At 42.0% G+C, this 16,264-nt stretch overlaps 2 protein-coding genes across 2 annotated transcripts in view; one reads left to right on the forward strand and one right to left on the reverse strand.

Annotated features, from left to right (window-relative positions):
• LOC129367423 (receptor-interacting serine/threonine-protein kinase 3-like) overlaps positions 1 to 16,264 on the reverse strand; it is a 30,344-nt gene that overhangs the window by 9,857 nt on the left and 4,223 nt on the right. The window lies entirely within an intron of this gene.
• Positions 1,876 to 16,264, forward strand: part of frmd4a (FERM domain containing 4A) — a 117,798-nt gene continuing 103,409 nt past the window's right edge. The window contains exon 1 of the mRNA XM_055041731.1: positions 1,876 to 2,658. Within this exon, the coding sequence (XP_054897706.1) occupies positions 2,614 to 2,658 (45 nt within the window). The 5' untranslated portion in view covers positions 1,876 to 2,613. The remainder of the gene's footprint in view (positions 2,659 to 16,264) is intronic.

Genomic DNA, 16,264 nt, shown 5'->3' on the forward strand with positions numbered 1-16,264 from the left:
GCGGAGCAGGAGCCGGAGCCGGAGCGGAGTCCGGCGGAGCAGGAGCCGGAGCCGGAGCGGGGTCCGGCGGAGCAGGAGCCGAAGCCGGAGCGGGGTCCGGCGGAGCAGGAGCCGAAGCCGGAGCGGGATCCGGCGGAGCAGGAGCCGAAGCCGGAGCGGAGTCCGGCCGAGCAGGAACGGCAGCCGGAGCGGTGTCCGGCGGAGCAGGAACGGCAGCCGGAGCGGGGTCCGGCGGAGCAGGAACGGCAGCCGGAGCGGGGTCCGGCGGAGCAGGAACGGCAGCCGGAGCGGGGTCCGGCGGAGCAGGAACGGCAGCCGGAGCGGGGTCCGGCGGAGCAGGAACGGCAGCCGGAGCGGGGTCCGGCGGAGCAGGAACGGCAGCCGGAGCGGGGTCCGGCGGAGCGGCACGAGGAGCTGAGGATGGAGCTGGGGCTGGAACTGGAGCCCAATGTTTTTGCTGGACGAACTCATCATAAAGTTCAAAAACTAGCTCCAGCATGGAAGAGTCTCTTTTAAACAACTTGAAGAGGTGATTGAAATCTTCCTCTGAATTTATTTGGAAACCGGCAGGAGTTAGAAACGGAGGAGCGTTGATGGTGGCTGTCGGGGCGTGAATTTGTGAATTCGCCATGTCATAGTCCGACGGTAGTCCCATTTCCTCCAGCAGCAGCGGAGAAGGCAGGATCTCCACATCCTTGTAGAGATTCTTCTGTGCCAGCTCCAACTGCTGCTGGATCCAGTCCTCATGGTCCATCTGGGCTCTGTATCCCTTACGCCTCACCATAATTCCTTTCTTGGTCGGGTCCTTCTGTCATGAAGTGGTGAAGGTGAGGTGGTGAGGCAGACGCTGGAGACCCAGGTAGGTGAATGGTGAGTAATTTAATGAAAATAAGTCCACAAAAACACAGAGTCCGCGGCCAGGCAGCACGGCTGAGCGGAAGCCAGGGCTCAACGCCGGTAGCAACTGGTCATACAGGCGGCTAAACACACAACGGCAGACAGCGGCAAAAGTACGACAAACAACGACAAGGACCCGACGAGGAACAAAGGACACAGGAGGGACTAAATACACTGAGGGTAATCAGGAGAACAAGACACACCTGGGAACAATCAAGGGGAAGACAGGACAACGAGGAGACTCAGGACACAGAAACTCAGAATTAAACACAGAACCTGACACCAATTTTATGTGTACATGTGTCTGGGTTGTTGTGGGTGTGTGAATGGAAGCATTTTGGCACATTGATGCAAAGGTTTTTTTGATCTTATATCATTTAAATAAAAAGATACTGGAGGCCTTCTGTTCTGCAAGTTGAGAAGTTCAAACAGCTTCTGCATTGTTGACAGAGATTGACGTGTCCCTGATCAGTTTCAGAGAAATGAATAAGTAACATAAAGATTGAGTCAGGTTGCTTTACCAAAAAGCCTAACAGACCCAAACATTTTCCTTGCATGTCTCCATAGCTTTCTGCAAGCTGTTTTCTGTGCGGCCAATGTCACGGATAACCTGAAAAAGGACAAAATGAAAGTGCAGCCCTGCATCCATAAAGCAGGTTCTTGTTGACACAGCATTGTGAGGGTAAAACTAGCATGTAGACTCACAGGTGTAACACCCTCTATCTGAATGGGCTAATGAGTATTCTACTCACTGAGAACCGCCTTGTTCTCTCAGAAGGCATCGATAGGCGCAGTCTGCTCCTGCTCTCTGCATTTCTGTTTTCTCCCCTCCCTCTTCCACTCCCACCCTCGTTCATGCTCAGTTCAGCGTGGACCTCTCTCACCAGTGGCTGCTCGCATCGCAACATCTCTCTCCTCCTTTTTCTTTTTTCCCATCACACCTCTCCTCTGACACTCTATTCTTTCCTCTTCTTGATCTGCTTCCTTTTTTTTTGCTGGTTGGTTTAAGCCAGTGATACATGAGACAGAGGACTGGTGAAAAAAAGGGGAGTCCTATGTGCTGCATCTCAGAGAGGAAAGCTGTGGAGAGCGTTTGTATTCCCATCACAGGGAAGGAGAAGTGCTTTAAATTGGGGAGCATCACTGTTGCAAGGCAGGTTGAATCCTGCAGAGCAGCCAAGGACATTTCTGGGAAGGAGCACATAGGCAGATGAACCACGTGCAGGAGAGGAAGTGCTTTGTGTTGTAAGGACAGCAGACTGGAAACGAGAAGCAGACGGCAACAATCAGAAGGAGAGGAGCAGTGAGTTAGAGGAGCCATAGTCACAGGGGGTTGAGAAGGAGGGTGTGTGAGGTCCTTAGGGAGATTTTTAATAGTGAAAGAGGAGTGAAGGTGGGTCTACTCTGCCCTCGGATTAAACTGGAAGAAGGGGGATTGCTTTCCGAACAGTTCGAAGAGGCATAAAAAGACCAAGACCAAGGGGTCACCAGCTCTCCAGAGACTGTGGGATTATAATCGGAGCAGAGAGACAGCTCTAACCGTGAGACTGAATAGTGGCGGGCTGGTTGAAAATCTTCATTTTACTGAAAAAAGGAAGCCTTCTTCCAAAGTGAGTACTCAAAAACGGAAGACTGAAGAAGAAAAGTAGGAGGATTTCTCTAGGACACAAGTGACCATCATTCCCTTTCAGCACAAACCTGCAAGAGGATCCAATCATGGCTGTCCAACTCATCCCCGAATCAGCTGTGAGTTTACTCATGGTAAGTCTTAGAGCAGTATGGAGCACTGACTCTGTTCTGTTCAGGTGGTTTTCTGATGTCTTTGAGAAGAACATTAAGGTTGTTTCTGCAGCATCCAGAGTCTTTGGAAGCATTTAGATCCCATCCACCTTCCTCAACATTGTGTTTCTACACAACTACAAAACTTTTCACTCATCAAGACTTTGGTGACAAACCTTAAAGGAGTGTGTGATCAGAAAGACCTGTGCTTGTGTGTGCACCACCAAATATTTATCTTCTTATAGGACCTTTTTCTGATTTAATAACACCATTTACATTTGGATCAAATTAGCTTCATATAGGAAAGGTAAATGTTGCTCTTCAAACCTTACAAGAGGCAGCTTCCTCTGTGGCAGGGACTAATTAATGTTCCTCTTATGCAGCTGAGCAGTATTACAATGGCAAAGTGGTTTTGCAGAACATCTTTTCTAGAGATTTGGCTTGGGTCAGTTGTATGATATCCCTTAATTTAAACGTAAACACAGTGTGTAAAGACAATTTGTACATGGAAGCATGTTATGTTCTTCATTCTATAATGTGGACATCCTGCAATCCCAAGGGGGAGTCAGGCATCGCTGCTCTACCTGCTATTCCCACCTGTCCAGGCTGTCTGTTACTATGGCGATAGGCCATGCAGTCCATCCTGGGGTGAAACAATACGGTTAGGGGAAATACGGGGGAAGAAAGTATCTAAACATGATGGACTGGTCGTTGGAGGAAAGATGGAAAGGAGAATATGAGGGAGGAGGGCAAGAACAGAAAAGAAAGAAATGGAAAAAAGGTGCTTCACAATAAAGAAAAGTGACAATATACAAGAGATGCTGTCAGCATTTGGTTGTTTCCCATCAAAACTGAGTCTGCCTGAAGGGGTTTTGGGGGTTTTGGCAGTATGGAGATAAAAATGGGTTCAACTGACAGTTTGTTTCCCCTGAGAGCGTTTTTACTCATCCGCTGTGTATGTTTGGCATTCGTATGGGAGCTGCTCCCAAACAAGTGCTCTTACTGTCATAGTTGACAGCCTTTAAATGCATCTCTGCCAAACCTGTTTCACAGCCATTGTTCCAGTCAAAACCCCTTCATTCAGAGCCATTCTGCATTGCACCAGCAGCCAGTAATCAGTGCTCTTCGGAGAAGACACCATTTGATCTTTTGGTATTTTCCTTGGAGAAGCTTTCTGATTCTCCTTCTTTGAGAATCAGAACAGGAATCACATGCATAGTTTTAGCACTTAGTGATTTGTTTGCAAAATCGGTGGCATTTGCTTTCACACTGACACGTTAGCTTGAACCCATCTTAATTATTAATGGAGTAGGGGGAATGTTAGCCAAGATTAACATTGATCATGCTTCCTGCCTCACTGTGCATTAATATTTCAAGTAAATACGTGATCACTACACAGCAGTGACTATGGAGCAGCAAAGATGGATAGATTGTGTGTTATAGATAACATGATAATCTTTGAGATTCAAAAAAGTTTAGTTATTTCCATTATTTGACAAGCGGCATAGTTTGCTCATTCTAGGAACAGAGGAACCTTCATGAATCAAATAAAGTATAATTATTATTAAAAATAATAATAATAATAATAACAGTCATAAATAACTGAAACAACAGTAAGGTTCAGCAAATATATGATTGTTTTTCATTCAGTTAGTTTTCACATCTCAATTAATTTAATTGGTTATCAAAAGTCCAGTTTTTTAATGTTTTCAATACTAACAATTTCCTTGATACTGTTGAGTGGGAAATGAGATCAAATATGAACCAGCTGTGTACACTCAGCAGGGATGACCTAAGATTAAGAAAATGAAAGAAATGACTAATATATAAAACAACCTGGGGTTATCTAGTTACTTGGATAACTAGAGTTATCTTGTTTCTCATCTTCACATTATTTGGGAATAGCTTGTTTCTCTTTTATAAAAATTTAAGCTTGATCTAAAGCCTGTCTGACTCTCAAATGAAGAGAAAGTTATTGTTTTAATGGTCTAATTCAGACTTTTGCTGCCTAATTTGATATGAAAATGGGACATGAAAATGAATCGACCCAGAATGTCAAACTCGACAAGATAATCTGTCCAGTTCTGGTATCAAATTGCTCATGTTGAATGAGTGTCTTGTGGTTCTGCTTTCGGTGTTCTTCTACCTCCACCTGTCTCAGCTTGAGACACATTTGGTTTTCCTGCTCTAGCAGCAGTTTTGACAGAAACAAACCACTCTGAAAGAACCAGCTGTACTGGTCTGCCCATATGCTGCTTTTCTGGTGGACATTTTTCATTTTGGATTCAGAACCAGGTGGTTAATGAACTACTGTTGTGCTCAATGTGGTATTCGATGCTTAAACACACAAATTGTGAATTGTATTTAACAATGCACAATTTAACACGTCTGGTGTAAGTAACAGTTCAATAGAAGTCTGACTTCCTGAAACGAGAGTTCAGTTTTGAGTCTTCATAGCACACTGCATATCTTGTCTGCAGAGTATAGCAATATCCCGCAGAGGACTCATCAAGTGGTACTGACCAAATCACATGAAGTTGATTTTAGTGCAAATCCAAGAGAGAAAATGCTGCGTTACCTAATTTGAAATTCCGTTTAGACATGTTTGATGAGAATTAGGAGTAAATAACAGTAATGACTATTGACAAAAATCTGAGCCCCCCACCCCCACTTCCACACACACACACTCACACACCCCTACACACACACGCACCCACACACACACCCCCCCACAACCCCTCCCCCCCACACACACACACACGCACACACACACACCCACACACACACACACACATTTTGGTGCCTAATCCAGGTTTTAATATTCAGCATCAGCCACAATCTGAACAGCATAATAAAATTTTAATTAAAAGACACAAAAATACAAACGTATTTGTTGTCAGTGTTCTGATTTGCCACGTATTTCACTTAATTTCACTTAATTTTCGAATTACATTAATCTCTCTTGTCAGTTTTTTTCTTTTCCACATGCAGGGGAAGCTGATCAATATTTATTTTGCTTTCTGTTTTGCACTTGGCCTTGCACCCTACGCTGACAGAAAGCAGAGTAAAGTGGAATCCTGACACACTCAGGGGCTAAGTGGATTATCTTCATAATGCTGAAGGCTGTCTGCTCTGAATACTGCGAGGGAACGGCAAGCAGCTTTACAATTCCTACTTCACATTCTAATTCCTACATTTGACAGATACTCCGAGGTACATGACATCCATGCACATATGTGTAGCTACTCAGCTGTGAACTGCACCATATTATGTGTGATTTCCATCGTCAATGTGGCGCTTTGGATGCATTTGAATAGAAAAAAAAAGAAAACAGCAAAGACTTTACATCAGCCTGTATGTTGTTGCCATGTCTCTTCGTTGTTTTTCCTCATTCAATTACCATGCCACTGAGCATGCAGACCAGATGACTCAGTGTGATCAAGCCAGGGGATTCAGCACTAATCAAATCACCTCTCTATGAAACGATGGGTGTGTGTACATGTGACTTCATGCATACAGCATGTGTGCAAAAAAAAAAAAAAAAACTAGAAAATCAAATCAGAAGGTCTAAACGGTGAAAAGCTGTGTGAAAGAACATGTGTGGAACGTTAAAATCCTTTTCATAATTTTGATCTATTGCACTGTGAAGGAACAGCCTGTGTACAAACAGAGGAGGGCTGAGGAGGATGGGGGAGGGTTTTCAGAATGAGATCATACTGAGATAATTGATTACTGCCATGTAACAATGGCAAAGAAAAAACACTCAAACAGCATTTCGTGTTTTTCTTTACATATAGCAGAAATAAAATGTCCTACTTTTGGTATGTTCAGCTAGAAAGGAATAGATATTAGTTTTTGATGTAAAACTGATCATAGTTTCAAGCCCAAAGAAAATGTTCTTAACCCACATTTCTCATTGAAAACCGCTGGCACCTTAACCTCACAGAATACCAGATAATTTTCAGCTACTGATTTAAGAAGCTACATATCTCACATATATTTCTGTCCTATTTGGGTGTCTTTATGAAGTACAGGCAGAGATGGCATTTCATTGTTGCCATTTGGTTAAAAAAATGTCCCTCTCAATCTGAAGCTTTTGATTTTGGGACACTGTTGCTTTTCCCCTCCTTTTTCTCTTTCTGATAAATTTGTCCAGTGTTCAGTATATGATAAATCTTTTATAAGAATTACATTATTGTATGCCCCCCACGAGGACCCACCACCCCCCTTCAAAAGCTGCAGTGTGCCTGCAGAACAGTCACGCTTGAGTGATGTTGGGAGCCGGTGTTGCTGATGTCAGCTAACTAAAGCTGTGGAGTAGCTGCATGAGAAAAAAAACACTTATACATCACACAAAAAAAAGCCATTGAAATAATATGGCAGTGTTACTTTTTGTCGAAATAAAAAAATAGCCCACATTGTATTGTGTTTTGTTGAGTAAGGGTTAAATGTACTGAAGGGGGGCAACACTGCAAAGCTTGTTGGTAATCAATATCCAGAACCTTTACACCATGGCTCTCGACACTCAGGCTGAGCTCAGATTATAAGCTAACATTACACATCTATATTTTCTCCCATGAAAATAAAGTCACCAAAGATTACTTTGCTGCACAAAAATTGCAAGGCAGTCACAGCACATACAAAGGAGACCGAACACCATTACCAGTGAGATCAGGACTTCTATTTACATCTGGATCACATATGACTGTCATAGACTTTATGGATGAGGATGGACACAGAAACCTAAGAACAGGGTTAACTTGCTCCTTAGTCAAAAACACAATTAAATTATTTACTTTTGTTTAACTGTCTTTTTCACTTCTCACGTTCAAGAAAATGTATTTGTAAAAGCAATAACGGAGAACCTTTAAAAATAGTAAACGTAGCAAAGTAGCAAACACCATACATTTGAATTACATCTGAGCTTCGGGTTTTGTTTTAAGTAGCTTTAACAGAGAATTTATTTTCTGATGATAGGTTCTGGACTGGAGTCCCACCAAAAATGCAAGCTGGCATGTTTTGATGGACGGAATGTTTTTTTTTCCAAAATTACCTTGGATTTTCCCGTAAGGGCAAAGGACCTCCAGAATTATGCTTTGAAAGCTGTTCCTGTTCACAGCTATTCATCAGATTGTCCAACAATCCAACAATTCTTAGCTAAACTAAGAAAGTCTGCTCAAGGCTGTATTTGGTTGTAATTTTTGTGTTTTCAATAAATTACCAATGTTGTTTTTTTTCTTCTTATTTCTGTTTTCACTTTAATTTTTGTTTAGTTCCACCAAAGCTCAAATAAAACTTGAAGACTTGAAAGAGCAGAAACAAGCAAGAGGAAAGCTTTAGATGTAATAGCCCTGCATGCATTAATGTATGAATGAATAAATGTTGGGTTGCGTATTTGTTTTTGTGTATGTGTTTGAGATTAAATCTTGCCCTTAAATTTTTTGTTTATACTGCAGTCTGTGTAAGGACTATTGATTGGCGAGGCGAAGGCACTTCAGTCCTAATTGACTTCATCAGAGCTCCTTCTGGCTTAGCTATGCTCTTTTGTGTGCAAAGAAGGTCTCAGGTGTGACTGTGTAAAGAGTTTGCAGTGTGGGTGTGTATGTGTGTGTAACCTCTCCTGCATGTTAATCTGTACTGCAGTCGCTATGAGGTGAGACAGCATTTCTTATGGGTTTAATGGCCATACGGATGTATGACAGGTTTGTCAGCTGTGCTCATTGTGTGATCCAAAGACAAAAGTCAAAGAAAACCACATTATTATGGTATGACCACCCTGGCAGAGGCTCATTGGTCTGCTTGTGTGTTGTTTCCTGAAGTTCTCCATCTCAGTACTGTCCACTCTACAAGATGACCATACATGGCAAAATTATCCAGATAATCTACACCTTGTAGATGTTGTAATTTCTGCAGTGACACAGGCCATTTGTTTCTTTGCATAGATGTGGACAAAAATGTGCAAATGTTTCCAAACTAAAATATGAATCATTCATTTATCTTTATTAGATAAATAAACATGTAAATAATTTTGTAATCTTTCAGATAGCTGCTTCCACTGAAGCAGTTTTTTTTAGCATTTATCTGATGCCTGGCATGTGAAGGTAAAGCTACTGTGAAAATAAATAAATAAATGTTTCTCACATTATTTTAGTTTAAGCAATTAGGGTCGCTCTGCTGACTGTAAGCCAAAGGATATGTCATCCTCCAAGTACAAAAGGTAAACTGTCTGGTGTAGGATTATGTCTTTTTGGTTTCTTGACTTATCAGCTTGATTCTAGTGTTATTAAGCTGAATGCATAAATAATTTACAAGCCAATGGCAGTGTCAGATTAGCATGAAGCCACCTGTCTTGTGTGCCAGGATGCAGGTTGATGGGAGAGGTGGAGGGGTGGCAGAGTGACACAAGAGACAAGAGGCGGGCACAGAGTGGTAGAGCCACCAGGCGGTGTGATTGGCTCACCATCTGTCCCTGCGATGGAGCAGATGTCTGAGTAGAAAGGCCCTTCTCTGTTTGCTTCCAAGTTCAATCTATGTCCCGTCTCTGTTGCTGCGAATGGCACTGTGGCCATTTAATGGTGTCCATGTGTGTGTGCGTGCGTGCGTGCGTGGGTGTGTGTGTGTGTGTCCGCAACAGCATTTGCGCATCTGACATTTCCCACTCTGGCTGACAGAGGTCCCAGTGGGGCTGACTGTCCTCCATGTTGACTCAGTAACTACCGAATAGGACCTTGACATAATGACGAGCTGTCTTGTTAACAGCTCCTAACAAGGCAGGCATAGGCGGGGAAAAAAACTGACAGGAGGATGATCTTGCACATCATACATGCAAGGTTATAGGATGAAATATTTGACTTGTCTTTGACAAGATCAAAGACTCAAGTTTCAGTCATTTGAAAGTGATTTTCAGAAAATAACAGCTTTACAACTTACCTCTTCTGCAATTCTCCCACAGAAATTACTTTTTGTAAGAATCACCTGAATAATACTAATAGTTGCAGGTTAAAATCCTAATACTTTGAGTTTACAGAAATTACCAAACTAGAATACACAAGAATGCAATTACATAAGAAATTATTAAAGTGAGAAAGAAAGGCAGTTTAATAAAAGAAAAAAAATTTGAATGATAGGGGATAAGGAAATATAAACTTCAAACATGCCATGAAAAAAATCTATAATATAAGTGACATAGTGGTTCATTATGAGGTCCATATACTTGTAAAGAAAGTAAGCGTAATGCAGTGGTCATTATCCTAATTAGATCATTTTATACCCAGCGATGTTGCTCCTGTATCTCACCTAAATGTTCCCTTCCCATGATGCAATCCTTGATTACCACAGCAACAGCTCTCCTAAATCAAGGTTTTTTTGAAGGTTAGTTTATTTTATTTTATTTTATTTTTTGTCTATTTAACACCTAGTCTTGTGCTAGGTGTGCACCACAGAGGTTTGCAGATATTTGGGGACTGTGATGATTTATTTGAACCATTTTTATTGCAGGATTTGTTGATTATAAAGACAAATTACTTTAATTATTTTCATAGCGAGTTCAGAATTTTTACATACAAGTTTGAGTTCTGGCACGTTCACCTTTGCCTTTTGTCTTTGCCTGCTCTCACAACCCACTCAAATGCCAAACAAATTATACGACAATGGAAGGACTGAGCTTTGAAGCCTGGTCCGTGGCAGGACATTTTCTGAAAACTGTCAAATATCCAGCCAGATGTATATTTGAACATTACTTTTAGTAATGGGTAGAGGGAAAGTCCATATTTCTATAAGTTCTTGGTGACTGAAATTTAGAACGAATAATGGTTGTTGTGCAAAGATAACATATTTCACACAATATATATAAGATCACACTAATGCCATAATGTTCCATATATCTCCAAATTACAACAAAACAAAAATGAGCAAAATTACAAGACATACAAAGAAAGACATCAGGGAGAGCTATCGATAAAATATTTTGTGTTTCACTCGTTCCACTAGAGGGCACTAGAGACTGCTGATTCTTTTGGTTGTTTTTGTTGGTTTGTTTGTTTGTTTTTTTTGTTTTTGGGGGGTGTTTTTAAAGCGAGCTGTTTTCCCATTTTGGGATGCACCATCACTTGTGTGAGCATGTGAACTTATGTGAGAGTCGTCAAATCCCAAAGGCATAGAGTACAGAATGATTTACTGAGATGGTTTCAGCATAATTGCTCAAATGTGCAAACACTGCAATTGTGAATAGATGAGAGAGGTGAAGGAGCTGTAAGCTGGATGCAGGAGTCTGTTTAAATTTATACACCCACTTTGGTCCCAATGCAAGGGACCGAGGGACCCAAACTGCTGCTGCTGAAAGCAGCAGATTAATCCAGTCTGTTTATTTCAGTTTATGTACGGCTACTGTACACCAAGAAACCCAACAGAATGATTCAGTGATATTGTTAATTTGGCCACATTATTTTACCATTCAACGTATTTTTTATTAACCAGCTCAGGTAGCATCTAACATGATTTAGACATCCTATAGTATATTCATGCCTTTCTGTTGTTTCACTTAGTCCAGGTTTGATCTTAGGCTCAAGTGAATTTTGTGCATTATTCTTCATCTGAACCTACAAGAACTGTAACAGTTGAGGGAACAGATTATGGATAACAAGGTGATAGGTGTATCAGAAACTTAGTATTTTATATATTTTATATAAATCTGTGGACATAGAACTATAATCTGTTCATATGTACATTCTCATCTTTCACATCAGCTTTGTATTGCACCAATAGTCAGTTTGTAGTGCTCATGAGATAAAGCAGATTGACTTTCATCTGACTGTTTCACTGTCGATCCAATTCGTGGCAAGTTTTGATGAAAAATCTCCCGTCAAACTGGGGAAACGTAATTTGCACCCAGGCTTTATTTTCCACACTTTCTGGAATCTGTCGGCAGAGGGCAGTGTGTGAATGAATATCGATTAAGAATTTTTGGCACGACTTGCATTCGTGAAGCCGTGAATGTGAGTTGTGTGTGAGTTGAGTTGAGTGGGGGGGGAGGGGGGGGGTCGAATTTGGTTGTAGCGCGAGATCAATATGCAAAGCATACAAATCCGTAAAACTGGAAGGAACTTCAGACTCTTGGCTAATGGCTCGTGATGATATTGGAAATCTAGATGAGAGGTGTGGAGATTGCTTTGATGTTGGGGGGCATTAAGACTCGTGAGCAGCTAATTAAACACATTTAAACTCTCATCCACGCTGTCATTCTCTATGCGTGTCTCTCTCTCTCTCTCTCTGTCTCTCTCTCTCTCTCTCTCTGTCTCTCTCTCTCTCTCTCTCTCTCTCTCTGTCTCTCTCTCTCTCTCTGTCTCTCTCTCTCTCTCTGTCTCTCTCTCTCTTTCTCTCTGTCTCTCTCTCTGTCTCTCTCTCTCTTTCTCTCTGTCTCTCCTCTCTCTCTGTCTCTCTCTCTCTCTCTGTCTCTGTCTCTCTCTCTCTCTGTCTCTCTCTCTCTGTTTCTCTCTGTCTCTCTCTCTCTCTCTGTCTCTCTCTCTCTTTCTCTCTGTCTCTCTCTGTCTCTCTCTGTCTCTCTCTCTCTCCTCTCTGTCTCTCTCTCTCTCTCTCTCTCTCTGTCTCTCTCTCTGTCTCTCTCTCTCTCTCTCTCTCTGTCTCTCTCTCTGTCTCTCTCTCTCTCTCTCTGTCTCTCTCTCTCTCTCTGTCTCTCTCTCTCTCTCTCTGTCTCTCTCTCTCTCTCTGTCTCTCTCTCTCTTTCTCTCTGTCTCTCTCTCTCTCTCTGTCTCTCTCTCTCTCTCTGTCTCTGTCTCTCTCTCTCTCTGTCTCTCTCTCTCTCTCTCTCTGTCTCTGTCTCTCTCTCTCTCTCTCTCTCTCTGTCTCTGTCTCTCTCTCTGTCTCTCTCTCTCTCTCTCTCTCTCTCTCTCTCTGAGGGTGGTGGTGGTGAGGTTGCAGGTGGTGAGTTTGGGAGAATTAAAGTATCAAAACTGTTCTTTTTCTTTTCTTTTTCTTTTATGGGTTTGTTTTTCCTATTCTTTGTTTTGTGACTGTTTTGAGTGTTGGGATCAGGTTGTGTGTTTTTCGGCGCTTGTCGCGCTGTTTGTTTTGTGGGGATGGCGTCTTCGGAGCCGTCGCCCTTGTCGTTGAGGAATGGGATTCGGATCCAACCTGATCCGACAATCTCCGTCGAAACGGTTTTGATGACAGTTGGTGATCTAGTTGGTCATAGTAACTTGAGTTATGCGTCTAGGATGAATAAAGGAGTGGTGATTTTTCTAAAAGAAGAGCGGTTTGTGAACCAGTTGATTGGTAGTGGGGTGACATTAGGCGGGGAGTACTTGCAGGTGTCGCCGCTTGCGGTACCTTCTACCCGGGTTATTATCTCGGGCGTGCCGCCGTTCATTCCTAATGTTTTGTTGGAAAAAGAGCTCCAGCGTTATGGAAAATTGGCGAGTGGTTTTAAAACTGTTGGTTTGGGATGCAAACATGAGAAGCTGAAACATGTTCAGTCTTTCAGGAGGCAGGTCTTTATGTTTTTAAACTCTGCTACACAAAGTTTGGAGATTTCTTTTCGAGTGAAACACGGAGATGGATCATATATGGTTTATGCGAATACTGGGAGTATGAAATGTTTTGAGTGTGGGGATGTTGGTCATAAGCGGGCTTCTTGTCCGCATAGAGCTCATGACGGTGGTGATGTGGAGGGGTCGTTGGTGGCCGAGGCTCCCCCGCCTGCCGGGAGGAGACACGCCCCTCCCCGGCAGGCGGGGGCGGGGTGCTCCCTTTGACTGGTGGTGCTGAGGTTGGTGAGGGTACAAGTGGTTTGAATGAACATGTTGTACGGGAGGAGCTTGAGGAAACTGGAGTTGGTATTCCCAAAGAATCCTCAGATGGGAGTAACGTCGATATAAATTCAGAACAGTTGGCTGCTAGTGTTGTTGCCGGGTTGAAGTGTTGCCTATAGGTGGCGCTGCAGGGACTCAGAGTGTGGTGAAACCGATACAGGTAGAAGACATGGAATATGACAGTGACTCTGACAGTGTTTCGATTGCAGATTCCCAAACATCCGAAATTGATTTGTACACTTTGGAGGAAATTAATGATTTTCTGGAGGAAACGTTTGGGAAGCAAGTGAAAGTTCTTGATTACTTTCCCGACGCAGAAAAATTTATCAAGAGTGTATTAATGATGCGGAAAGTAGTTGGCTATGAAATGTTAGATGAAAAGAAACGTTTTAGATTAAAAAAGCATTTAACGACCGTGCGGAAACAAATGCCAGAGAAAAAAATGAAAGGGTCGAAACGAGTGAAACTTAACAAATAGGATGTTAAATAAAGTGCACTGGGTGAATTTTTTTCTACTGTCCTTGTCTGCTTTCCTTCTCCTTCCTGTCTACATGAGGAATATCAGGGTGGGAACTTTAAATATTAATGGTGGGAGAGATCCACATAGAAGGATGGTTAGTTTAGAGATGATAAGGCAAAAGAAACTTGATGTTGTGTTTTTACAAGAGACACATACGGATCAGGAAATGAAGTGGAGTGGGGGCTGAGCTGGAAAGGGAAATATTTTTTGTCTCATGGACGAGAGTATCTGCTGGTGTAGCAGTCTTATTCTCTCCAGCTTTGGACATTAATGTTATTTCTCAGTCTGAGATAGTTCCAGGAAGGGTCCTGGTGATTAGAGTGGAAATAGAACAAACCCTTTTCTGTTTTATGAATGTTTATGCACCAAATCAAGGAGATCAAAGACTTAAAATTTTTAAGATTATTCATAGTTTTTTGCAACAGTCGAATCAAAATGAGTGTGTGGTGTTGGGGGGAGACTGGAACTGTACAACGAGTTTTTTACATGATAGAACAGGGGAAGAGCCTCATCCTCCATCGTCTTCTAGATTAACTGAGATGATGGTAGAGATGGGTCTAGTTGATGCGTGGAGAACTAAACACCCCAAGATATACAGTACACCTGGGTGAAAATGACGGATGGGATAGTGTGTGGGCTCGTTTGGATCGGTTTTATATTTTAGATACGGATAGAAATAGATTGTTAAATTGTTTTATTTCTCCGGTGGGGTTTTCTGATCATCATCTAGTTTATCTAGATTTTTTTTGCTCGAGTAACATTAGAGCTAAATCGCATTGGCATTTTAATACGAAGTTACTTAAAGATAATCTCTTTTGTCAAAAGTTTAGTGACTTCTGGTATATTTGGAAAACGAGAAAGTTAGAATTTATGTCATTAAACTGAGTGGTGGGAGGTTGGGAAGGCTCAGATAAGAGTTTTTTGCCAACAGTATACAAAATTTTTACATCAACAATTAAAAAAGTGATTCAGAAATTAGAAAACGAGATAAAAGTGTTAGAAACTGATGTGTCAAAAAATGCTGATAGTCAACTGAGGGACAAGAGGGATCAGTTAAGCTGTTTTTTACATGAAAGGGCTAAAGGGGCCTTGGTTCGATCACGGTTTACTTCAGTGACAGAGATGGATGCCCCTACATCTTTCTTCTTTAATTTGGAGAGGAGTACCAGCAGGGCGAAACAGATGAATTGCCTCCAACTTGCTAATGGAGCGCTGACTGCTGATCCTTGTGCCATGAAAGAACTTGCCGTGACCTTTTACAGTGACCTTTACAAGAAGCAGACATGTGACAGAGGATCCATGGAAACTTTGCTGGATGGTCTTCCTCAACTTACTGCTACAGATCGGGAAATTCTGGATGTTGGAGTCACGATGGAGGAACTGACGGCTGCAGTTGGTCAAATGGGTTCTGGAAAGAGTCCAGGAATAGACGGTTTACCTGCGGATTTTTATAAACATTTCTGGAGGTTGCTGGGGGAAGACTTGTGGGAGGTGCTACAGGAGTGCGCATCAACGGGATTTTTGCCGCCATCCTGTCGGAAAGCTGTTCTGTCATTGCTTCCAAAAAAAGGAGACTTGACTTTGTTGAAGAACTGAGGCCAGTCTCTCTCCTGTGTGTGGACTATAAGTTATTTTCTAAAGTGCTTTCCAATAGACTGAAAAATGTTCTTAAATTTCTAATACATAGAGATCAATCGTATTGTGTACCTGACAGATCAATTAAGGATAATCTTTTTCTTTTGAGAGACCTGTTTGACATTTGTAGAATATATGGAACTGATGTGGGAATAATTTCACTGGATCAGGAAAAAAGCTTTTGATAGGGTGGATCATGTTTTTCTTTTTTCTACATTAAGAGCGTTTGGTTTCGGTGAGGGCTTTATGTCCTTCCTGGGGTTATTATACAATGAAGCAGCTTGTGTTGTTAAAGTGGGGGGCGGTTTTAAGTCGTCCTGTGAAAGTTCGAAGGGGGATTAGACAAGGTTGTCCAATATCTGGTCAACTGTACTCTATTATAGTTGAACCTTTTTTGCATAGACTTCGTTCTACTCTTAATGGTTTTGTTCTTCCAGGTTTGTCACATAGGTCAGGTTTAATAGTCTCTGCCTATGCTGATGATATAAATATTTTTATTCGGGATCAGAATGATATTGTGAATCTTCAGTGTTGTTTGGAGCTATATGAGAAAGCTTCTTCGGCTAAAGTGAACTGGGAGAAGAGTTCTGCAGTTAAAGTTGGTTTA

Source organism: Poeciliopsis prolifica, unplaced genomic scaffold (genome assembly GCF_027474105.1).
Source record: "Poeciliopsis prolifica strain line A6 unplaced genomic scaffold, Auburn_PproV2 SCAFFOLD001, whole genome shotgun sequence".
NCBI classification, from domain to species: Eukaryota; Metazoa; Chordata; class Actinopteri; order Cyprinodontiformes; family Poeciliidae; genus Poeciliopsis; species Poeciliopsis prolifica.